The sequence below is a fragment of the Gymnogyps californianus genome, chromosome 2, assembly GCF_018139145.2.
Source record: "Gymnogyps californianus isolate 813 chromosome 2, ASM1813914v2, whole genome shotgun sequence".
Classification (NCBI taxonomy): Eukaryota; Metazoa; Chordata; class Aves; order Accipitriformes; family Cathartidae; genus Gymnogyps; species Gymnogyps californianus.
This window is the reverse complement of record NC_059472.1, coordinates 136,282,162-136,308,718: the sequence shown is the minus strand read 5'-3', so window position 1 is coordinate 136,308,718 and position 26,557 is coordinate 136,282,162. Positions and strand designations below refer to the sequence as shown.

Here is a 26,557-nt window from a genome sequence, read left to right as displayed (position 1 = left end):
TCTGATGATCTGTGGACATTTTTAAGTAATTTTATTGTATTGTCATCTGTGACAGCAATCGATTGAATTCGATGCCCCAGATGTTTCCTTCAGTTCCTATCTTCACGAACAAGAAAAATACAGAGCAACACTTCCCTTGTAGATTTTTACCTCTAGTTTCTGGCCATCAGTAGCTCAGAGACTTCCTGTACTGGAAGTTGCAACTAGACTGTAATGTTTAATAGCTCTTGATCTCCATCTTCCATCCGTTTGCTTAAATGCTATGTCATTCTGTGGATTGCCAATTCTAAGTCAGGAGGGTTTGAACTACTCCCTCGGGTTATTCTTTCTGCCTATTTTATTAAAAATATGTTTTCATTACTATAGTAAAAAGAAATGGAAAACTAATAGCTTTGACTCTCCTATCCACAATAAACCTTTTGCATGGATACTTAATGAGAATGTGTGTATCTGGGATAATCAAACAAAGCAGATCCCCTAACCAACATAGGTTAGTGAGACAGGAAATCCTACATTTCTTACTCAGATACAGTTTCCATAAAAACAAAAGAAGTTTTTGTTATCCTATAATCTAGTCAACTCACGTTCTCTATCAGATATTACAAGATGCGCCTTCCTTCTGACTCAGTATGATCAACTCTCTCCCCTCCACTTTCAATATCAAAGCTCACACTGCAGCTTCAGCAGCTTCATTAGGATTCCTATTCTATGTTTACAAGGAATTAGCTTTCTGTAGCCAAATCAGTAATAAATTTTGTTGATAATAGGAAAGTAGGGCAACCCAGATTACAGATCTGTCTGTGACACCAAAATAGTGCATATTCTATACTGCCATTTAAAGTAAATGGGATGAGATGGTCAATAAGAATATTTTAAAAAAATCACTTAAAACTCAAGTCACAAAGTACCACAGTTTAAAAAAAAAAAAAAGAAAGAAAATACCCCTCAAAGCAGGTCCTACAACATAATATTCACTGTATTCACACAGCTTTTCTGGTAGAGCTTAAAAAATTTGCTGGGAAATTCAGGACAAATCCACTTTCTTCACTATATTTTCAAATTCCTTTATGACTCCCTGGAAGGCGCAAAGGGACAGATCGGCACCCATCTAGAAAGCAGAGAGTCATGGCATCACTGCTGTATAGTGTGCGAATCTGAAGGAATTCCTCTTCCTGTGGCTGTCTGGGAGCCACTGTGAAGACTCTTTGCCTGCTTTAGCTTCATCTGAAGATGAACTGCTGTGGGGTTAATCACAATAATTATGTACTTTCTCCCTCTCTAAGCAGCATTATTTGCTCTGCATCTCAGACTGGGGATTGTGAAGAACGAAGTTGAGCCTGTGCATCTGCTGTTTGCCGAGTGCTGACTTAATCCCCCCCATCCTGCTGTCCTACATAATTATTTTGCAGTGTGGGTGAAGAGGAAGACCTGGATATTATGCATTGCTGTTTTTCTTCTCCAGACATGTAGTTTAGGCCATTTCTGGAATTGCTGTCTTTTCATCTCCTACTTTGCCATGCAGAGGAGAGAAGCACCTACCTTTACAATGGCATAAAACTGAAACTATGTACAACCTGAATTAAAAACTGCACTAAGCAAATCTTATCAAGTTTCTCATTAGAAAATATTTTTTATTTACCAAATGTGATTGCACATGCAAGCTTTATTTAACTAGTTTATTATTTTGATTGCATACCTCCAAAATATGTTTTCAACTAACGTAATTGTGTTAATTTGCATCTTGAAAGGGCACCTTTGCAAAACTGAGCATTTTATCAAGGTTATTCCTGCTGAATCAAAAGAAATTCACACTCAGAGTTGTAATAATTACCTTCAATATTTAACACTCACTAGGAAAAAAGAAAAACAAGGAAGGTCAAATCTTCTAACCCTAATAAAATTAAAAAATTGAATACAAAATGGATTTTCAGTGAGATAGATATAAAAATAAATTATTTCTGGAATTATTTCTGGTTCTCAGGGAATTCTTAAAACCAAGATCTGAACCAACAGGATGTGGTAGAGGTAGAATCCCTTCCCTCAGTCTAGAGATAGAAACAAATCAACTGTCCTAGTCAACAGTTGATCAAGCTGTGGCTGTTCAACAGAAAGTTTAGCAATATATTGCACAGCTCACCTTGACTTTACTGACAGGTGATTTTGCACCTTTTTATTTAAACTAGTGGCCAAGCCTATATTTGTTGTATTTATTCTAAGAGGGGGGTTTTTTTGCAAGTCAGTACATAAAGGCTTCTTTTGATTGAATGGAAATGCTCTTAATGCAACTGTCATCTTTTTTTCAATTAGGACAAACTACATCAAGGTAAACTGATTTTTAATCAGTAAAATCCAAATGTTAGATTATATAACTTTAAATCAGTAGAAAATAGAATAAACAGTTAAATTTAAGTGGCTTTTGAACCTAGACAACTCTAAAAGACTTCTGATTAGTGACTGCTGCCAGCTGAACCACTACCCACAAGCTTGCTCCCTCTGAACTTCGTGCACCCATGAAAAGAGCAAACGTCACATAGTGTGTATGATCTCTTCTTGGATCTTGTTCATACATATGCCTCTGTGCAAGAGAACCACAGCACTGATGCTGCTTTTTGGGCCTCCAGACTCTGCAAAACTAAGCTAGGAGAAGAACATGGTATAGGGAATCATACTGGTATATCATTACATTTGTTGGCCTCTACAAATGAGAGAGGAGGCTTACTTAATCTAGAAATATTGTATGCAATCATCCAATAATACACAGATTAAATAATTTTTTATACACAAAACTGGAATGAAAAATCCAGAATAGCAACATTAAAAGATCCCTTTGGATATATTCACAGGTGACTAGTTTAATCATGTGAAATCTCATAAATTAATTACATTATTCCGAATCTGATGAGCTGTGTCACAGTAATGCTGATATAGCCAAGATTAAAAAAATGGGGATGTAACAGTCTGCCTTGTTATCAGTGTGTATGTTGTCACAGCTTCTCAGTGAACCGTGACTGAGATGTATTAGCAGGTCAAAAGGGCAAAGCTCTTCAATTTTTTACAGTTCTAGAAAATGGATGACATTCGAAGAAAAGCTTAGTCTTAGCAGGGGACCAAACAAAGTGATTTTTTTTTTCTATATAGATTCTTAAAGAAGGAAAAAGAAAACAAACAAATGCAGGCTCTGTTATTAAAAGGCTCTACTTCATGCTAGGCTTCTTCTATATGTTTATTGCTTACAATTTACTGCTTAAACCCCCTATAAAGCTCACACAATGATTTGGATAAAACCAGAAAGAAAAGTGCTATGAATCTTGCTTCCTGGAGTGGCAGAGGTTGGGCCAGAGGTGAGATTTCAATGAATTACACTCATAAGTGCCCATCAATTATAGATAACAGTGTAGTTAGATGCATTATTTTATCTCAAATTAGGGCCATGCAATTGGGTATTCACAGGAGCTCTCTCCAGCAGCTTTATGCAAGTGTTGGCAGCAAATGAGGTTGGACCTGACTATATCTTCTTTAAAGAAACAGATAATTAAGTATCTCCCAATCATCTGGCCTCTTTTTTTTTTTTTTTCCTTTTCAAAAGGTTAACACTTGAATGCTTAAAAATCTGAGTAATAAGAAAAAGATGTGGTGACCTGCTAAACTTTCTAACCTTTATGACTCTCTAAGACATTTTTAACATTTAAAGTCCTGTAATAATTTTGCTAATGCTTAATATTTTTCCATTTAGGAAAGCACACTCTGCTTGCCCTCTGTGGCAAGATGAAGACTCAGGATAGCAATGTAATCAATAGAGGAAACACTGCAATAATTAGTAAGTTTGTTGCAAAGGGGGACAAGGGAGAATGTTCACTATATATTTCTATTTCATCAACTCTTTCCTCAAATTACATTACATTTTTCACTAGTGTATGTGTTTCTAACATTCTAAAAAGGATGAAATATCCTTTGATAGTCATGCCTTGGGCTGAATTTCAGAAGACATAATTTCAGTCCTAGTCTCCCTGGAAAATCATTTACATCTTTATATACCTGTTTCACTATCCTTGAAGACCTCACCTAAGGTCTTACATATTCATGGGCTGTGAGAGAGAAATGACAAATACATATAGAGCTAATGATGTAAATATCATTGAAATTTAAATTCTCTTCCTTAGTAATTTTGCAATGATTTTTAGGGTGTTTAAGCACAAATTATTATTTGAAAGACAAAGCCTGGCCTCTAAAGGCAACATTAAAATTAGAGATGGGGCAGGACATCACGGGTCCGTAAGCATTTTCTCTTTCAATTTCCTGCTGCCCAGAAATGCTCTGGAGTTGAAGCTGGGTCTCTATAACCCATCCACTTGCAACATGGCAATATTTCCTATGTAAGGAAGGCCAGTACAGGCAGTCCTACACAGAGCTGTAACACGATTTCTTCACATATTTGCACCTGTAAGTCCTTCTTTTAAACTGTGGAGAGCTTACTATATATAGAAAGGCTTGCAGCCCGCAAGTTGATGGGAGACCATCATGCTTCTCCATTAATGTTTCAGTTACGGTATTTTGCAGGTGGCTTGTGTTCAGAATCCATTAGACAGGATTTGACAGGATACTCCTGCTGTCGCTATGCTGTTTGCATACTTATAAAAGTCACAGATTCTAAGAGGAAAGCTTGGTGTACACCTTGTCAGGCTTTGGATTCTGGAGACCAAGGTTGAAAACTTATCCCTAGAACACCCTGCCTATACTGCCTTTTCCCTCAACATGAACAAAGGACTTTCAGCTAATGACTGCTACCTTGAGGAATTATGTGGTTTAGAGATATTTTTAAAAATGTCGTTTTTTGGATGCCTTATAAGCACGACTTGTCCAACCAAAAGTATCTAGAATTAAATGTTACACAAAATACCATTCAAAGTAGCTATTTACCAGGATGATTGTTGTGAAGGGTCTATTTAGAAAGGGAAAACTGTGGTCAATTGTTTCTAAATTGCTGACCTATAGGCTTATAGAGCCATTATTGATCAATTTCTGGGCAAGAGCACAGAGTAATCTTTGTCATATGATTTACTTTAAATGATAAGAAAATTTGGTTAATATCCAAGGACGATTAAAAAAAGACTTAACAATATTAAAAATATATTTTATAAATCCCTTCATGACTGAGTATATAATATTAATCTAGTGCTGTTAAATCAGTCAGTATTGCATTCCCTTCTGTAAATGACTGAACATTTGTCCTTTTCAGTATGTATATTTAGCACACTAGAAAAAATATTCCTCTACTTCTTCCATAATGGTAATAAAAAGAAACTGATTATTTTTTACTTGTCCATAAAAAATGTCCCCACAGCAACCTGAATTTGATTAAGCTGGTATATCAAATACATATATGGAACTGTGCACACGAAGTAGGGCTTACAAGAACGTATGTACAAATTAGATGATCGCAATATTTAATATCTCAGTGAACCCTTGCTAATGTAACACTTTTTTTTCTGCATTCAGTTATTTGAAATTGAAATGATTTCTAGCCAGCACATGCCATTCTTTTAGTGTTTAAATCAGCCCTCCTTTATCAACACAGTGATCATAACTGCTGTAATGAAACAACTCAGACCTTGAAAGTTTGCAACACATTGATGAGATACCAAGATATATTTGTGAAAACAGTTTTTCTTCTTTAGTATAAGACTAATTTCTCATCTGTTGTAAACAAAACCAAAATAACAATCCTCTTCCCCTCATCCCTAGAATAAAACTTCATTGAACTATACAAAAAAATTCTCAATCTTATTAAAAGTGATGGGATTGGAACACTTAAAGGCACTTTAAATGATCTTAGCCTGCACACTTCCCACCTTGGGCTTAGGCCAGGAAGTTAGTTTTAAGAGGCATTTAATACTGCATGAATCCCAAGCAAAGGAAATTGGCCTCAGTGTTTTAAAACTTAAGGTCAGTGGATATTGCACTGATCCAATGTGATAGACACGAGACCCGATTGTTTAGATGTGAACCACTCATTTCACATTCATTGTTATTTTTCTATTGCCTTTATTTGAGTCTAGAATCACCAAAAAACCCAGTCTGTGTGCGCTCTACCTCAATAGTAACTGCATTTAGTTTTGTTTAAAATAGAGAATTAATCACTGCCAATATCTTTTTTTTTTTCTCTGACAGTGCTTCAAGTTTGCAGTGGAATTAGAAAATGATTGTTAATTTACACATACAAGATAATTTTATGTGACTTAAGAAAGATTAAATGGAACAATCAGGAGTGACAGTGGAAGAAATTAAATCAGGATATGAATGAGCGCTGTTTTATACTGTAGGTGTTCCTGCAAAACCTAATGCTAATACTTAAACTCATCAGTTAATCACTTCCCATATTCTTTTTCAAATATTAACCTTTTAAAAAGTTGAATTAGCTTAAGAATAACTTGATATATTATTAGGATTCATTTAAAAAGTCCATGCCGAAAAAGAATAGTTCTCTTTTTAAACAGTTTTTAATTATTATGAGGCTTATATGAAGAGGAAAATATATTTTAACAAGCATCCACACAAGTGGTCTGATTATGTTATTCTAATCTGCAAACCTAATTATCACCTTCTTATGGAGTACAAGGAACAGCTTTAGAAGAAAATTAATGTATCCTATCAGTGGGACAGTTTGTCACTTTATTAAATAATCATCATCTTTGCAAATAAAATTGTTAGAAGCCTCATTGTATTAAGGAAAAAATAAAACCCCTCACACCATTACATATTAAAATTAACTTCCCACCGTTTCTTTAATGGTCTATTAAGCCTTCACTGTGGTAGATTATGAAGTACAAATGAGGATATCAACTGTTTCTAAAACTGTAAGAAACAAATATGTTCTATGTGCGTTTTTTATTACTGTGAGTTATAATTTAGCAAACATTTAAACTATTTTCACCAGTTTCCAATGTAGAAAGTGTATATTAAATCCAAAGTAGATAATGTAATTTTTTTTTCCTCTTTTTGATCTAAATCATAAGCTGTGGGGACAAAACTGACATCTCTCTATCTTTTTTTCTGTAAAACAGACAATTCACACTCTGTATTTCAACCTCGAAGACAAAACCAAACCAAATGTAATCTTGAAGAGTTGCCAAAGATGCCCCTGGAATAAATCTTTAGACTGACCTATGGTATGAAAAGTGGAATCCTTGACAGAAATGGTTAATACATCATTATTTAAAATACCATTCTACCTAATACCAAAATTTCACCTCCAAATCTTCAAAGGCTTTTGTACAGTAATCGCAGAATGTCACAGCTTGCGAATACATACAGGAATCCAGCTTGTAAGCAAGTACAGGGTCATACTTGTCTGCCCTGTAGTGAAGAAATCCTATTGGGCTCACCAGTAACTAAAGATTTTCTTTCACTGGTCATTGCAATAAAAAACTACGGTGCAGGTTATTGCCTTTGGTTTTTTTCTCCTCTCAGGACACATATTATGACTTCCATGTAGAGCTAACCTGGATTATTTTTAGCTATCTTTGATTAGGCTATATTATTCAGTGAAACCAAAAACTACATAAAATGAATTTTAATGGATTTTTCATCTAGAAAGAGTTGTTAGCTAACAGATGGAATATCAGCTTAAGCTACATGTAAAAACATACTTAGCTACCCCTTATTAACTATCTCGGGTGAGTCAATGTACATCACCTGGGATTTCGGCGACACAGTTTGTGTATACCGTATTTGCACTAAAGGCTTGAACTTAATCCGCAACGTCTCAGGCAAGTGCTCTTACCTTTGCAATTCTAGCCACAGTTTTCAATGTTACCTGCTGGAGTTTTCACCCTGGCAGCAGGACAGCAGAATGATGTCCCTCGGATGGACCTACACTGTATCCACCAGTTTCAAGCTGTCCAGGTGCTCTACTTCGTATAAATAAACATTCACCACTGCAGACTTAACAAACAAAACCCCCAGTCTTCTCTCATAAGGCAACTTGTACTTAAGCAGCACAGAGGGAGAAGGTGAGTCTTTATCAGGGTGTTGAAGCTGGGACTCTCTCATTTCAAGCAAGCACTGCAGCTCTTAGGATAGCAGCAACTGTGGGAGAGGCAAAGCTCCCTTTCTGTCACTGAGGCAGGTTCTGATTTTTTAATACAAATTAGCTTTCTCTTTAAATAGGAAAAATGTTCTCACATCAGGGAAACTATTTCCTGCCCAGCACTATCATCTGAGGAAGCTTTACTAGCTATGTATTTTTTCCTCCTTCCAGAAAGCAGGATACTTTGCCCTCACAGACAATCCAGAATTTCATAAGGTAAAGAACTATAAAGATACTGTTTTTCCTTAAGTATTATCTGATACAGTCAAATGTTCACCTCCTGTGGCTTGTGGGTAAGGTATATCCAGCCATCAAAAATGTCCAATATTCTGTGATATTATACACGGGACATTACCAGTACTCTGTAAAATAAGACAATCAATCTGAAGTATTGGAAGGTTACTTAATTTTTAGGTACAAGACAGTACTTGAGTTAATGAAACAAACCATAAAGTCAATGTTTTTATGCTAAACTCTACCTCTCTGCATTTTTTAACTTATAAATGTGAAGATCAAAAGCATGCTTTGTAATAAAAGGTGAAAAATATAAAAGCTCGGATAGATCAGGATTTTAGTGAAACACTGGCTGACCGTCTAGAACTAATTTTTTTCCAACAGGTTTGGGCTTATTCCCAAATCTAAATTCTCGGAGAACAGAACAAGATAATATTCACAGTTAGGTATTTCAGAGTGCTCTCAAAAAAGCATAAAAGTGCTTATCCTATTCTAGAAAAACAGGATAGCATTATTTAGTCTGCAGTGGCATTGATACTTTGCCTCACAGTTCTGAACAGACTTTAGTGAGGAAGGAACACTTCGCTAAACCTTAATGTCAGTTTCCCATTTTTTACAGGATGCATTGGGCTTTCATTTCTATATGCTTTTAAAAAAGATTGCATCTCTAGAAGTGCTCTCAGACTTCACACTGTACACCAAAATCTTGGCACAGAAACTGAATATGCCTTCCAGGCTGCAGGTTTTAGAGTGCTACCAGTTCAGGGCACTAAATGGGCATACTTATGGTTTGACTACTTAACTTTACATTGTCAAAGAGTATTCTTTCTGGTAGAAGTGTACACCACATGCAGCTGTACACCATCTTATAATTTCATAGAGAAGAAAAGTGTTATGAAAAAGACATTATATAATAAAGACTTCAGAAAAAATAATAAATAGACCAAACAAAGCAACACTTAAGACTTCAAGTAAGAGACATGGCTGAAAAGCACTTCCCTCTTGTTCTGTCAGCTTCTCCGTTTCCCTTTTTATTAAAACACTAAACCATGAGCATTAAGCAGCTCTTAATTTAGCTTTATAATAAAAATTGAAATCCTTCTTAATCAAGAGTATAGTTTTGTTGAAATCTGTATCCTTGATTATTTTATAAGGTGAAGGAACAAAGTAAAGTCAAGAAAGGCAAGGAAAAAAGGAGTCAAAAGTGGAAAGAGAAACAAGAGAAGTCGTAAGATGACAGCGGAAGGAAAAAGTAGGCAAAAGATGAATGTGCCTTTTAGCAAGAACAAATTTATAAGTTCAGACTTAATCTCAAAGACTTCCTTCACTTGAGACAGCTAAAAAACATTTGGTAAGGATCAAGACGCTGGTATAATGTGGAAGACTAGTGACCACTAGCTTGTGATCCAGTGTACTCAACCACTACATACGTTTTATCCCATACTTCAGCTGCATCTCCACATTGTAATGGAGCATGCTTCCAGGATTGTGGAGCTAGTGCTAACTGAGATGGCTCTGGAAGTACAAGCAAGACAGCCATAGTGGTATCGCCTTGTGCTTGTGGTAGTCTAAATCTACTCTAAACCTCAGAAGAACATGTGGTCTTGTGCTCCACGCAGACCTTGCAGTGCCATCCAGCTTAGAAGTAGACCTGCAGTTCATTACGCAGGTCAGCTGTGACTGTCCATGAATAATTTTGAGAAACTGGCAGTCACAGAAGGTTCAGAGTAGCCCTGACAGGCATCTTCTTTCTGTAACTCTAAGTAGTTCTCTCTTTGACAGTGCTTGCTGTGCCTGACTAATATGTCTCTCCAACAGGGACTGTTCTGCATCATGCCTATATACCCTTTTCCTACAATTTTAGTGTCTTTAGGCATTGTAGGTGATGTCAAAGGAACTTTGGTAGACAAAAGGAAGACTACTGTGTGCACTTATGAAATACGCCAGATTGCAAATACTTTAGGTTACTGTCTGTGCTTTCTTATTCTAGATTTAACAAAAGCAGTTGAGAATCTCTCATTCTGGTATGCAGATACTAGTATACTACACATAAACCATCACCTTTGTAGCAAGCGTGTCCAGTTTCCATGGTATTTATTTCACTCGTGTGAATAAAGTAGTGGATAAATATTGTTAGCAATTTAAGCAACATAATTAAAAACTTAGTCTTTCACCAGACTTTCAATTATACAAAAGCGCCTCTTCACAGAGTTAACACCCTGGCAACCTGCTGACAGAGTCAAATTCCCACCTGCTTACTTGTTTTCTGCGTTTCTGCCATAGTTGCGAACTATGGCATTTGTATTTGCATTGTAGTCCAGCTGCTATTTTGTTGTTTAGTGATTAAAACACTTTCCAAGTAAGAAAGTGCATCTGATTGCTCCTTGTCAGAAGGGGGAACTGAACCCCGATCTCCCTCTTCCTGGCTGACTGCCCTCACTATGAAGCCAGTACAAAAATAGTCCCATGGCTGCAGCGGCATGGCTGCTGTGCAGCTTTGCTACTGCAAGTGTTTTTTTGAAGCACAAGCCCTACTTACTTAGGTCAATCCACTCAGGTTTAATCTTTAAAAGTCCACAACAATTTGACAATTAAATTTATGTTCCCTAATCACTGTCACAGAACATATACACTGCAATTCTCTATGAAATCAAAGCAGCTAAACATACTGAAGATTTCATTCAGAGTGAGTTGTCAGCTGCCTCATACCAGCAAGAAGAACATATTTCTTTGATTAACACACTTTTTTCTTTCTTTGAACATCAACAAAATCTTGATAAAGAACTAGATTGACAGCTTAACACAGTCTTTAAGGCTTTACTATCAAAATCCAAATCACTTAAGAATCTTCTGCTACTTCTGCTGCTACTGTAGTTATTAATATATCATCATAACTAAAAGAAAAAATCCAAGAAGTATTTTAGCTCATAAAAAAATCAATGCTGCCCTTGTTTTTAATATATTGTGAGCACAAATATTCTAACCACAGAGAAAGTTCTTCAGTTGGCCATTATACTCCCAAATCACAAGTTACTGCACCAAAGAGCATTCGATGCCTTTAGACATCTTCATAATTGGCTCAGAAATAGCATGCTGCAAGAAAGGTTAACAGACCTTGCTGTTCCTCATATGGACAAATCTTTATTAAAAACAGCATAACTGAAAGGTTCTCAAGAACTAGGAAACCATATTACTTGCAGCTGTTCCCTAAGTCTAATTTGAACAAAAAATGGCAAATGTAACAGACGGCCTCTTCCTCTGACTACTAAATCAAAATCCTAGGCAGCTTTTACCACATCTACCTATGTCATGTGGATTCAAATGACACTGGTCCTGAATTTTAGGCACATCAGCAAAACAATTTAAAGTAAATTCAATGTGACGTTAAAATACTATATTAATTTCTTAACCTATGGAACAATATTAATTGTTGGCATATCTAAGCACAATTCCAGGGACTGAAACTGGATATAATTTGAAAACTTTCCAAGCTTAGTAAATTCCAAGTAATTACTAGGTACCAGTTTTAATGTCCAATGATTTTCTGCTTTTTCTATTGGGATCCATTTTATGCCATGACATACGAACATACCACAAGCATCCAGTTCATCCTCGCAATTACTGATCAGTAAATGAATTCAGAATTCTGTAATTACTGTTCATTAAAACTTCGAGAAACAACACCAAAATTATATTGTTTCCCACATCTTTCTTTGCCTGTCTTGTATCCTGTCTTGCCAGTTTCCCCAGAGAGTCCTCCTGGGCCTTTTGAGCTGGAAGAGGCGGGTATTCTGATCCTTTAGCCAACAATCTGCCACACGTCTTGATCCGAACCCTTTTACCCAAACCAGAGCTGAATATTAGAAAGCACTCAACAGAGACAGGTAACATACATACAATGTGTATTTCCTGAAGTGCAGAGTAGAATCCTAAATAAACATGAACAATTTTTGTTGGAGCAGGTTAGCAACACTTTTTAAATTCCCACAATTTATCCATCTGACAAAGGAAAAAGTTGAAAGCAGGATACTAGCGCCCTGAGCACCGGTGAGCTAGCAAATGAACGTCTGTTAATCTTCTACTTCAGAAGCGGATGTAGATCAATAGTCGCCAATCATTCAGTAATATAGTTACAAGAGAAGCCAGAGAGGTATTTTTTCAGTGCCATGCTAATACACAGAAATATCCTAATACGAGTAAGCGTGTTTCAGGAAGTGCAAGAACATAAGAAATTATATGATTTAGTCTCAAAAGACGTAAATGACCAAAACAGTATTCCCAAAACACATCAGATCTCCTGTTAGGCAGACTATGAAGTGCGGTGAGGGAAAGACAGGCAATATCACTTTAAACTACTTTTATCTTTTAGCTAAACTTGGCTTCAATAGTAGTAGTGTGACATATCAGAATAAGCAACAGCCATTCCCTTTAAATCACCAAGTCAGCCAATAAATTTCTCTGGTTATGTTTTTTGGTTTGTACTTTTTTCTGATAATCTATTTAAAATTGTGTAGTGATTTCACACACACACACAAAGATATTGAAAAAATCCATATTCTGGGTATAAGTATATAATACCAAATACAAAAATAAAAAAATATATAAAAAGAAAATACAATTAAATATAAAATAAAAATAGAAAATATAATTTGGGTACATTGATGCTAAAGATATTCAATACTAAGATAAATACTTCTCAATTTTTATTATATACTTATGTTCTTATCAGGTGAAATAAAAAGAAGCAGTAGTTATTATTTTACAAGTAAAATTAAAACCCAAAATTATTCTGAAGGCAATGTTAGCAACAATGCAGTTATAACAATAGGTACTATCATGTGACTGCAGCTATCATACAATTTTCATACAAATGCATTACATCAATTGCTCTATGTTATTAAAAAAACAGTATTTTCAAAATACTTTCTTTGGAAGAATATATCCTATGTTAATAAAATGAACATACACATCAGAAGTCAACAGGAACTTTACCTGAGGGATATCCCCAGGATTGATCTTATTTTGTAAGGTATACAAATTATACTTTACTATATACTATAAGTTTGGAAATTCTTCTAGCTTTGCACATTTCTTAGAAACGGCTATGTAACCCATTGCAATAAAAAAATAAGAGACTTGAAATCAGATCAGAAAGCAGTCTGATTATTTACATGAAAATATATAGACATGAGCCAGGCAAACTACATTCAAACAGAATAAAGAGGAAAATGGAAAATGTTATCTGAAGTGATGGAGATGGTGACACAGGCTCTTTATTAGATACATTAAGTACTTAAAATCACTTCAGTTATATAATTAGCAAAGATAAGAACTATAGGTTATTTAATCAGGGGCTGGCATATTGGTTGAAAGGATTACTTTTCAGGTAATCTATTAAAAAATGAATTTTGAACAGTAGTACTAAAATAGGGCTGGAGGGTAGGAGGATTGGCTACATTTTTTAAAAAATATTTTTCCAATTACCTAAGTCTCTCTAATATGACACAAACTAATTTGCAATTTCAGAGCGTAGAGTTGGAAGCCTGGGGTGTATTAGTTGTTAGATTCTGGATCTGAAGCAAATCTAGGACCCAATTTCTCGTGACTTAAAGCACAAGGCAAGTAAAAGCACATGCTGTACATCATGTCAGTGTATGCTGTACTAAAGGAGTATTTGGGCTCTCCTTATTATCTATGGGTACTGTAGTATATGCCTGGATAACATTCTCTAAAAATAGGGGCTTAATTACTGGAATTAAAGCATTAAAAAAAAGCCCCATAAAGCACCCACAGTTCAGAGTAAAGGTTTTCATGTTGTGATTAAATTTTAATTTCTTTGTAATAAAGAATAATGTGTTTATGTTTATTAAATAGGAAGTGTAAAATTTATTCCTTAACAATTCATTTCATTGCTTTTAATGGCTTGGATATTGTCAATAATATTATATGTAAGTGCGCTGTGGCCACTTAGCAACCTTGACTGGATTTTGAAAGAAGGTTTTGTTGGTTTTGCGATATATGTTAGAAACGGCTGGTGCTTAACTGTTTATAAGGCCGAGCATCTGTTGTAAACATGAAATATATCCACATGAAACTTATGTAAAGATTTGCCATTTACTTCAGAGATTTGAAGATTAATTCATCCAAAATGAAGTTTGAAAATCAGCTGCAAATGTAAATACATTGTTAGTATTCACTAGTTCTGATTATAACTCCCCCTCCAAAAAAAAGCAATCTTTGATAAAAAACAATTGTCTTATGATGCATTTTATTTAGTGTGTGCACATGAAAATCAGGGAAAATAACCTTATTCATTTGTATAGAAATACTTGGCCATACTTTATCAGCAAGCAATAAATAGCAAGCTGTAGTTCAGTAGTTTTGTTACAGCGTTTCTCATATGTTATAGACTCCCTTCACGTATGAATTTACTACAAATGAAAGTAGTCAGAAACCTTTTTCTATCACTGTGTTATTGTTATTTCAAATGGTGTGACTAAACAGTGGGAGAGATCGAGATTTAATTCCTATATATTTAAGTGTGCCTTTAACATATTGTAATAAAAGGTAGTAGTTTTAATTAATTAGAAAATGTGTAGAACATCCAACAGGCACTTCAATCCACAGAAAAGGTTCAATGACCTACTCCGAGTAATGAAACATCATCTGCAATAAATTCCTTTACCAGCCTGACATCGGTTGAAGATAATTAGATTTTATTGACCTTGGCCTACAGCATATGGATAGACCTGTTGTGAATCAACAGTTTGTTACTTGCACAATGCATGCTGGGCCAATCCCTCTATATGATTGTGCACCATGTTAAACAATCCTTTCTCCTAGACAATGCAATGATCTTCACCCTTTAATACGGCTATACATTTTACTTGACAATTTCTAAAGCAAGTGTTTCTTTAAAAACTGGGTATCATTACATATCTTTAAAACACGTAACTTTCCTTAAAGGAAAAAACATTCCCATATCTTGTCAATATTAATAGTACATATTTCAGTTATTTGTTTCTTTTTAAAAGTGCAGAATGGCAGGTGTTGCACAACAACCCCCTCCAACGGAAGTCCCCAATAAACAGATAGCCCTTACCATTATAACAGTACAAAATCTGACCCAATTTTAGTCCTGCAGTAGTGAATTTGACAGCTGAGGACCCTGAGAATACAAATATAAATTCATGACTCCACTTAGGGTCTAATACAGCGTGCTGCTTTCAGAGATGTACTTTGAAATCACAGGGGATGGTCAGAACTTAGGGACACCTACTTAAAATATATTTTAAACAGCACACTGCCTCTAGTCCTCCTGAGTCTGAACCTAAGGTTCCCCAACCACATCAACCTCCCAGATAGCCACTACAGAATAATGTTTAAGAGACTAAGAATTCTCTCAAGCAGAGGGCCTTAGCCCACTAGCACTTTGTAGAGAAATGATAAAAATACAAACTCTTGTATCAGAGAGAGGTGCAGATACTGCAGATGCAGACTGCTGTCATTTTGCTCTGTAGACAACAGACATAGGTAGGCTGAATCAGCATTATACTCCAACTATCTTCTTTTGTCCCAGCTCAGTAAACTCAAGCACCCATTATACACTTCAGGCATTTTTTCTAAAGATGAGCTACTACATGTTTGAAGTCTGACAAAAGAACATGCTGATTTTTTTTTTCTTTCTGTCTACTAACGTTATAACCGAGAGCTACGCAGAGTAGGTTGTTTAACTACAAGCCATCTCTTGCTCATGCAAAAATATTTCACACTCTATCATAAATATTTTCGCCTTGCATTGCTTTTTCTGATGACTACAGTTGCAGTAATAGTGCCTGCGTTCAGAGGCATTGTTCCCTGGAGTCTTATCCTTTTATGAAAAGAAACCTGTGGGTTCAATGGGACAGGTAACAGATGTCTGCAATCTGGTCTCTCTGTGGGGCCAGTGTCTTCTTTTTAAGCATTTTCAGCTCAGTCACAACCAGGAATGGAGGAGAGGTTGAAGGAAAGAGACTGAAATGTCTGCAATTCCAGTTAGGAATTTTGTGTTGATGATTAGTATATTCACTGCAAATATGCAGTTGTGATTCAACCCATCACTTAAACTGAAAAACTGGAAGAATAATCAAAATATCAAAATAGTTTTGTTCTATTCAAAATTAAACATTACTTTTCAATTCAAAGCTAAAATAAGGCAACTTTAAAACAAAGGCCAAGCACATCTGAGAATGGAGCATTTTATGCATCCCATGACAAATGATTTTGCTTTTCAACTGAGGTTGCCTTATGCAAAAAACCCGAGAAAGTTTACACTGGTCTTTTTTAATCTCAGTCACCAAACTGGAACTAGTACTTGCTTTCAACAGCAAGTGATTTGGGGAATCTCCAATATTCACGTGTAATAACTGTGTTCTGGTTTCTTTGCTGCCAGGCTGGATTAGAAATCTTTTATGATAAAGCTTTTGAATACAGTAACAGTGTTTGCATGACAGGATTTTTTCTTTTTTTTTTTGAGGTCAGTATCTTATCAAGATAAGATACTATAACAACTACATTGTGTAGTGCAGTACTTAAGTTGGGACATGTGGAAGAACTTGCTGAAGATTCATTTACCTGCCATTTCTCCCACCTTTTCTTTCTGTGGCCTTTCCAGATTAAACCAGTGTCATATAACATGTAGGTCAAAACAAAAGCATAACTTCCTTCACTTATATTCATTAAAAGAACACTTATTCTCCTCGCGATCACTTGTACAAAGTAAATCAGTACTTTCTATTACTTAAAAATTTCCTTAGAGATTAAGTGCATAGATATTGGCACAAAATAAAAGCATAATTAAGCAAGTTGAGAGGGAATCGCAAAAGTACGTGGTCAGGAACATGATACAAATCGAGTTATTAGGAATAGGAACTTTTTATGCTTTAGGAGTTCTTCTTCATAAAAGATGAAAATAGATTGATGTTTGAAAATCTCAAAGATGATGTACTTAAAACAATTGTAAACGCAATTCATAAATCCTACTTTAGTTTACTGAGACTAAGAAATATCTTTTGTGCTACAGGGTGCCAGAGAGTCAAATTAGCTTGCCTAATTTAGCTGAACATTATTTTAGAATAGTTAATATCAACTTGAATTATTTTTTGTTGAATGTATTCTTTGTTTCCCTGTGTACATTCCAGTCACATAACTCATACATCTGTTATTCCCAGCATCGAGTCTATGATGTTTACACAGATCTCCCTGCAGGGCATTTTGGCCTAACTGAATCGTTATTTCAACAGTACGTCCTAGTTTAATGATACTGTTACTTGAAATGCTGTCTTTTGCAAGTTTTCTCCCTGCTGGGGTTAACTCAGCCCTTCCACGCTGAAATCAGAAAATCTGACCCTACTGTTAAGCAGGAGATGCTGGGAAGTGAACTCTGCTTTCTCAAGCACAGAGTTCTCAGCACTTCAGACCTGTAGAGTGGGTAATGTGACAGCTGAGAGTCTGGGTTTTATGAACACATTTAAATCTTAATGCAATGTCAGTACTGGTTTCTGATAATGTGTGCTAATGATCATAAGAAACGATTACTTAAAATGGCATATTAGGATTCATTCTTTTGACAGAGGTGGGGATGCTGCTGTGTTCTCACTTCCATTCTTTTCTATTTGACCATCACCAGAAGAAAAATTCTTCTCCTGCAGATCCATTTTTAGGAACAAGTAATGAATATTTTAAAATCACTGTTAGACATTTATGCTGAACCTTATTTGGAAAACAATATGGAGCCTTTCCATATTGCATCTTACAAATATAACATTTTCAAGTCATTAAGGCATGTATTAAGCGTTTTTCAGTGAAATTTAAACTTCTGAACACAGACGACCATTTTGACAAAGAGACTTAACTTCAATTTAATAAGAAACTGAAACAAACAGGTGCTTCATTGAAAAGAAATGTCACAAGGTAGCTGCTAAGTCATTTGAAGATTTAAGAAACAACAGATAATGTGAATTTTTAAATCATGAGTATTTACACATACTTAATCTTAGATTTTCCAAAGACGTAAATGTCTAAGTATCGCTAGGCATTTTAGAAATCCACATATTAATTTATTTTTAATAAGTCAGAAATACTAAGTCTTTGTGTCCAAAATCTGTGAACACTGCACAGTTTCAAAATGTGTCAGCGTTCCTAATAATTAGTCATCTACTTCCAAAGTATTCTACAATATTGGCTAGTACTCATTAAAAAGTCCTTCTAAGCCTTGTGATATGCTCTCATCTTCATTTTGAGATGGTAAACAAGTACAGAAAGATTCTGCTTTCACACACAAGTACAACATGTCAGGAGTTTCCCTATTGGTATGCTCTATTTACACATGAAACTTGGGATCAGAGTGTCAAGGAATGCCCTTAGGAATTTGAGGATCATTACCAGGATTTAAAGCAAAAGATTCTCCAACCTCAAACTTAACGTAACTTACTTCACTGAGGCAAATACAATACCCTTGGGTTTCAAAAGACCTCTGCACACTGTATAAACTTAAAGTTTCTCTTCAGCGAGGAAACTTTTTACATGTTCATTTTCAGAGTAGAACCTCAGTGCAAGGACCTGCTTTACAAAACTGAATGATAGCTATGGGAGCTCAAAACCTTGGAAAACCAGGCAAGAGAAAACTAACATAAACCCACAAAATAATTAATTTTTTAAATCACGAGAGATACTCACATGTGACAACGTAGGATTTTCAAATGAGTAAGTGCTATTAACTATGGAGCCCACTATGAATTTGACTTGATTTGGACTTGCTGACCTTAAATCATTTGGATTGCACAGAAAATTCCACACTCAGGTGAATTAAGTCTTGTGGTTTAGCAGACATCTAAAAAAGGGTTTTATTTTCACACACTGCAGGAAAACGCTGCTGCAACATATCATGGAGTGTTGCCACATGCAAATAACTGTTAGTGGAACAAACTATTTGTGAACTAACATCATTTGGAAAATTCTATTCAACAAAAATAGAAATCTGCATTTTTTTTCTCACTAGACAAAAGAAGAAACATTTTAAAACATCAGTCTCTATTACAATACTTTGCTCAAGTCTCTACATTCTTTTTTAGAAATGCATAATCTTTCTGAATAGTCTTTCAATACCCAGAGAATCATTGCTTTTTTCAAGTTCTTTCAATATCACTGTACCAAAGCACATAGGGACTGGAACTATATATTTTTGTAATTAATTTCCTTAAGATAATGTTAGAAACATCAGGTTCCTTAAAATATAGATGAATTTCAAGGTGAGTCTGCTAGCAGATGTTATTAATGGCATATGATTTATTGTGACATGAAATCTGATCTGAAACTCATGTTATTAGCTGAGCTTTTTATAAATTATAATTGCCAACTGCTGAAAATATGCAGAAAGACCACTGATAAACTAGCTTCATCTTCAGGGCCTAGAATATCTGCATTTGCTAAATGTCCAATATCTCTAGTCCTGCTGAACGAGTATAATACATTGGGATGCGCAGATCAGGCTTGAGTTCAGATCTTTTCATAGGATAATTCTTTAAGAATGAGAAGCATCGGAGGTAGGAAGAGAAGGTCATAGAAAATAAATGTTTACTGTGGAACTTAAAAAGAAACATACACTTGGGTTCATAGTATGTCATTGTATAGATGCTAAACAGATTGAGTATTTAAGAAAAAAGCCCCCATCTCTGACTGTTAAATGTAAAATTTATACTTTCAACATGAAAACAGTAAGAAGTTAGATAATATTCAAACACATTCAAACATCATTCTGTACAGCTCTAAGACGACAGCACAAACAGCATATTTTATCATCCTAAGGCCTATGAAGATTTGCACCTACACAAAACCTTCCAGGTCACCCCCATGGAAAACTAAAGAAAGTCTATGGGTAGGCTCACAATGACAAAACATTTGTGTTAATAATTACTCTAGGTATCCCCTGTTTATTCCCAGTAACTTTGTATCTTACTTTCCTCTCCCCATGTGCCTTTAAATGTTAATTAAAGTTTCTGAAATGTTGCCTTTACTCATCACAACTTACATGCTAAATTACCTAAATAAAAAGAGACAAACACAAGCATTGCATTATGAATATTTTCTACTCAACCAACCAGATAGTGAAAGAAGGTGAATTTACAGTAAATGATGTAAAACATTTTTAATCTCCAGAAAAGCTCTGAGATAACATTGCAAATTCAAAAAGCAACACAAGGAACAGATGCAAAGTCTCATTCCTGACTTTTTTACATATCCAAAGTTGTTTAATGATAAAAGCATTTATGTGTAAAATGGCATTCACTTGCCCTTACTAAGAGTATATATGGAAGAGCCCCCTGTCAATGTACCAGTGTGCGTGTGGGAATGAAACATAAGGATCACCATCTGCAGCTGTCTAATAAGTGTTCTTCAGTGCCTAATGGCAAAGTGTCAATTCAGGGATCCTCAGATACCACAATGCATCATCTTGTCCATGCTAGTCTTACAAGTCAAACATTTCGCATGTGAGAACAGTTTATTTATAATGCTATTCATTTCAGTTGAAATACCAGATATAAAACAGTTACACTACAAGCAGTCTGGGAGCGTATACTTAATATAAAATGCACGAATTTCCTCTCTTTTATAATAATCAATATTTTAAAGGATGTGCAAAATTTAACCCCTCACAGAACATACCTTAATAACATGGAAAGAATCTTTTCATATGCAAATATTTTTAGATTCTTACCTACTGTTGAACTTCTCTGGATGTTTTTCTCTCATGATATGGAATCTGTGGGCAATTGAAGCATCCTAACAGGAAAAAGAAAACCATAAATCTATTGTGACAGGAAAATTGCAAAACAGAAGACCAAAACTGTAAACAAGGTGTACCGTTTGTAAGGTGCTTTGTGAACTGTCATTTTCAACAAGAGCAATACTCATTATCACTTAGAAAGCTTAAAGGTACACTGTTCCAAGAATGGGATATATCTGAACTTAATAATTTATTATACTTGTTACAGTCTCCATTATTCCTTTTTACAAATCAGACATGATAGTTACATTTACTGAAAGTGTCTTCAACTTCTCTACAGCAAATATCATCCAGATCTGGTGAAGGTTTACAATAAGACCATTCATACAGTTCTTGGTTGTAGGAATACTAAATAAAGTGTATGAAATCTATTCCTTTAGTAAAGGTGAGTGACAGATTCAGCAGAGTTACTTTATATGCATATAGCTTGATATTTGCATATGGCCATTCAACAGCTTTCTCTAAAATTTGGTAGAAAATGGGAATAAATGCCAGGAGATGCCCCATTTGCTGTATGTCAGGGTGTGAAATCATGTGGGGGAAAAAATGGATTAATATAAAAAAGAGACTTGTGAATTAAATTAAATGTATTTTATCAAAATATTTTAAAATGTAGTAAATTATGCTAGTAATACATCTAAATAATGCGTATGTGAAATGAAATAGCTGTATGAAATACTTATATGTGTATAACATTTAAAAAAGAATCAAACCATTGTGGTGGTGGGAGTTGCTGAAAATGGAATATTTGGAGCTGATATGCTAGAATCAGTTTTCACAGCATTTTTATATCTCCTTTACAGGTATGAAAATAATGTTTTCCTCATTCCAGATCATGTAATATTTATTTCACATACTAATCATTAAAAATTTACAAACTGGGAATTAAGAATGTAGAAAGTTTTTTCATCGTTTAATGTATGTATTAAATGAGGTGTGAGAGCATGAAATCTACCAACTCTTCAGTCTTGCAAGAGATAGTAAACACAGAGAAATCCATTTGGATCATGTTTTTATAATTATGTCTTAATGCTGCATATATAAGAATATGAATATAAGAAAAGTTAGTTCATTTAGTAAGAAATTTAAATGAATTCCAGTTTCCATGTAAATAAGAGTTTGACAAAAACTACAAATAAAACTATCACTATAACCAACTATCGTGTATGTGAAAAAAACACATTATTTAGCAACTTAAAAGATTATGGAAATATAAAAACTAAGAATTTGAGAGAAGTATTGAATTCAGTATGAAGTCTATATCTATCAACATTTTAACGGATTTTCAAACAATGAGAATTAGCATTTGGGGGGAAAAACAAAATTAAATACTTAAATTTTATATTATTGCTGATTCCAAACATGACTAAAATATTTTGTTTAAAATAATTTTTATTTACACCAATCAATGTTAATATAAATCTCAAATAAGCAAGCAAGTATTTAGTGCAGATATATAGGTACCCACTAACATCAAACATGGCTGCAACACTTTATGTCTAAAATAGTTTTTTTTTACTAGACTCTTAAGCAGGGCACGCTCCAGAGAACAGACTGGTCCAACCTTCAAGGTTTGGTTTACTAACTCATGGGTATTTTGAAAAAAATAAATGTATGAACTTTAATACCATGACAAAGATAAAATTGTTCAGATAGATTGATAACATTTAAATAAACTTTTAAGATTATGAATAAAAAAGCAACACATAAGTCATAGTATTTTACACACACACACTCTGCCTACATAAAGATGTAATACAGTATAGAATTTTTAGGCAAAACTTATGATCATTGATCAAATAAAATCAGTCAATGGCATCACTAAAAGTATTGACTCCATTGAAATATTCACTTTTATTCATGATCTTATTATGTAGTTTCTAAAGATGTACGTAGTTTGTTGCTTTATGCACATCACATCATTATTTATTTATTTTTCTAATATTTTTAAAAATGGAATTGTCATTTAACATTTTACTGTTCTACAAGGAAATGACAGCAAAAATCCCTAGTGAACGGACTGGTGCTAGTCATAAAATTGTTCTGTCCTGTCATCCAAACTGTCATCTGAAAGTTCCCGTGCTATATTCTCAAACTGCACTCATCATTACTTTAAATTTATTTTTATGTGCAATTTTATAAGGCAAATATCCACAAGTATCCAGGTTATCCCACAGTTCTTGGAGACGGATGAAATAAAGCTGACAGTAAACCCTGAAACATCACACTTCTAAACAAAGCCTGCCAGCTGAACTAAAATAATAACTCTGTTAACTTTAGAAAGACCCATCATTCATACTTTATCCCACATTAGATGTGCCAACATTAGAAAAGTACATTTGTTAGCCAGTTCTATATGAAAAAGAAATAAAAGGACTACTGTTGTAGTTAACTGTTAATTTTCTACACACTGAAGCAAAAGACAGACCCAAGACAAAATGAATAAAGGAGTAGTAGCATATTTGACAGAAACTAGGAAACACTAATCAAGGACTAACTGTCTAATGAATGAAATGAAAAGGCTAATGTGCTTACTCATGCATAACAAATGCAAGGCACAAACAAGCTAGGGATCAATGCCCACTGCAGATGGCAAACAGGCAGTTGTTTCCATGCAAGGTTGATTTGATCAAAATTTTCCCCTGCCTGAATATTTTCTGACTCCAAAACGGATCAACTAACTTAATGAGCTGAGAGGTAAAAAAAGTAATACACAAAGCTAATTTTGACAGGCACAAGAGAAGACAGTCACGTCAGACCAATTTCGTAAAAAAATTGCGGAAAGGTTATTTTTATTAACGGAGACTGTAAACCAGAGTAGTAACTACACACAGATAAGCTCAAAAGTAGGGGAGCTGCTAAGGCTTTCTTCAGTTTATACTGCCCAACTGCTCTTTTGGACCCTTAATTGAATCCAACGTACGGAGTCCTTAGATTCCCTAGCACAGAGACCTCTTCCCAACCATAACTCCACGCTACAGGAAAATCTGAAACCAGCACATGCTGGTTGCGTGTTAGCAAAATAATCTTTTGCTTTAGGGGAAAAAAAGAAAATAGAAAAAAAGAAAAACTACACTGAGTTTTCCATTTTTCAAATGCCTATAATCTTTTATTTGTTAAGACAGTAGCATACAGACTAGTATAAATAAATGAAAAACAACCGGAAGAATTGAAAGTAACAGGAACCTAAGAGTGGGTAGGAATGCAAGTTCTGTCTCCTAAGAGTTGCAGGAATTACCAGATGCCATCCCTGAATCCTAAGAACAACGATTAAAAGTTTCGTATTTCTGGATGAGGAGAGCAGAGGGTCCTTCACTGTGAGCTATTTCGACTACATTTGAAATAGGATTCATTTTAGCAGACTTCATTCAGCCACTTAGCAGACTTCATTTCATCTAGCCTAACCTGTTCAGAGCATACAACTGTTGTTGGACCAATGGAGAATTACTTTCTTTTTTGTGTCACAAACTATATTAAAATTACCTAATTAACTATACTGAGAAACAGAGCAATATCCGCATGCATGGTAAGTTGAATATTGTTTGCATATTGTCGTCTTAATATGCTGACCTTTCCTGGTACCTGATATTGTGGATGGCCAGTAAAAGATGAGAAATTATTTTTGTATTTGATAATAAAACTGATGTAAAAGAGAAAACCCAGGAGTCAGTAAAGAAAACTCGCGTGCTTCATGATATTACCTAGCACGGTAACAAGTGAACAGTTTTTTTTAGAAAGGTCATTTGACAGTCAGATACTGGTCTATAATTAATATCACCTGTGGGCATTATTTATTAATTTTTATTAATAAATTGATATGTATGCTAGCCTGAAATACAATTTTCCAGCAGCACTACACCTGAATCTAAACATCTTCCATTTTTAAAAGTAACACACCATAAGTACACACAAACATGCCTAAAATTTGCAAGAGCTTTATTATTAATAATAATCTGAGGAGACACAATGCTGTCAGGCCTGTTGCAAGGTGAAAGGAGGAAGAAGGTCTTATGGGATCACTGTAATATGAAACTAGCACCTTTCACTACACCCATGCTTCAGTCACAAAGCTAACATTTTATACCTAAAGCATTGTAGTATTTTTCACCAAAGCATCCAAGAATGGAGATTTTTTCCAGGAACACTTTTGCATCAAAATCAATGCTGGTGCACAAAGCAATGCTGAATACAGAGCATTTAAAGCAGAACTAAGTAACTAATTAGACGATTTTGTGTTTCTGAGAATAATATATGAATATTTGAGCTGCGTGCTACTGTTCTAAAATACTTCATTTCTTTTTTAAGATATACAATATTTTGAGTCATTTACATGTCATATGCAATACATGACAATAGCCTAGATGATGATAATTTCTCTGAACTTTCATTTCATAGTATCACCAATCTAATCTGAAAAAACTAGCACACCTTGTTCTCTTTTACATGCCTCTAGTTTAGATGGTTTCCACTCACTACTGTAGCATTTTGAAAGTAGAGATGAACGAATGGGTGTTTGAAGAACACAAAATGCAGTTTATCCCAGTTTAAATTCTACAAAATTGTAAACAGACTCTTAAAAAATGTACCTCTCTATCTCCCAAATATTCAACCTGGACTTATGTGTGATGAACATGCAGACATATACACATATATACACCCTTAATTTGAACCTGTTCAGAGTCTGAAGTAGCTGGACTATCCTTACGTCTCACTCAGGTTTGTTTTAAATCCTGACAGTGAAGATAAGATAGAGAACAGACAGAGCATATCTGAATCTACTCCTAGGAAATGGAAAAAATATTTTAATTGAACTAGGACATTTCTCAAAGTGACCTGCCAAGAAGAAAAGAAGCTTAAGTTGCTACACCTCTTTAATACCTTATGATTGACTTACACACATATATATTCATCTTTTTAATGGGTATTAGCATTACCGGAAAGCAATCTGAAGCAGTCTTTTCAGAGGAGTAACCTTATACATTGTGAATAACCTTATAGAAAGATTAATGTATTTAATATATGTCTATCTATAAGCTTGCTGTGATTAAAATTTCCATTAAATAATAATTTTTATGCTAGTGAACAAACAAATGACCAATGTGCATCTTCTTTGGATATAAATGGTCTGATTATTTTTTTCTAAGATGCTTCTTTAATTAAGGCTTAATGGATCCACAAGGCTAGGAAGCTTAAGGGATAATTCAGCAACCTGTAATCTTCAGATCAGAATGCAAATCTAACCTGAACAACCAGTTAGCTCACATCAGTTATTAATGTGGAATAGTACAGAAGTACAAAAAATGTCATTGAAAATAGATTAAGAAAAGTTTGCTGTAGTGGCTTAAGACTAAAAATTATTTTCTAGATAAACAAATATCCTTACAATTATGCATTCCACTTTCTGCACATACACA

The 26,557-nt window shown here is 34.7% G+C and overlaps 1 protein-coding gene across 12 annotated transcripts in view; it reads right to left on the bottom strand.

The window, feature by feature from the left end:
• DGKB (diacylglycerol kinase beta) overlaps window positions 1-26,557 on the bottom strand; it is a 334,240-nt gene that overhangs the window by 122,901 nt on the left and 184,782 nt on the right. For all 12 annotated transcript variants that reach the window (XM_050891901.1, XM_050891903.1, XM_050891909.1 and 9 more), the window contains one exon: window positions 21,075-21,139. In XM_050891901.1, coding sequence (XP_050747858.1) covers window positions 21,075-21,139 — 65 coding nt within the window. The remainder of the gene's footprint in view (window positions 1-21,074; window positions 21,140-26,557) is intronic.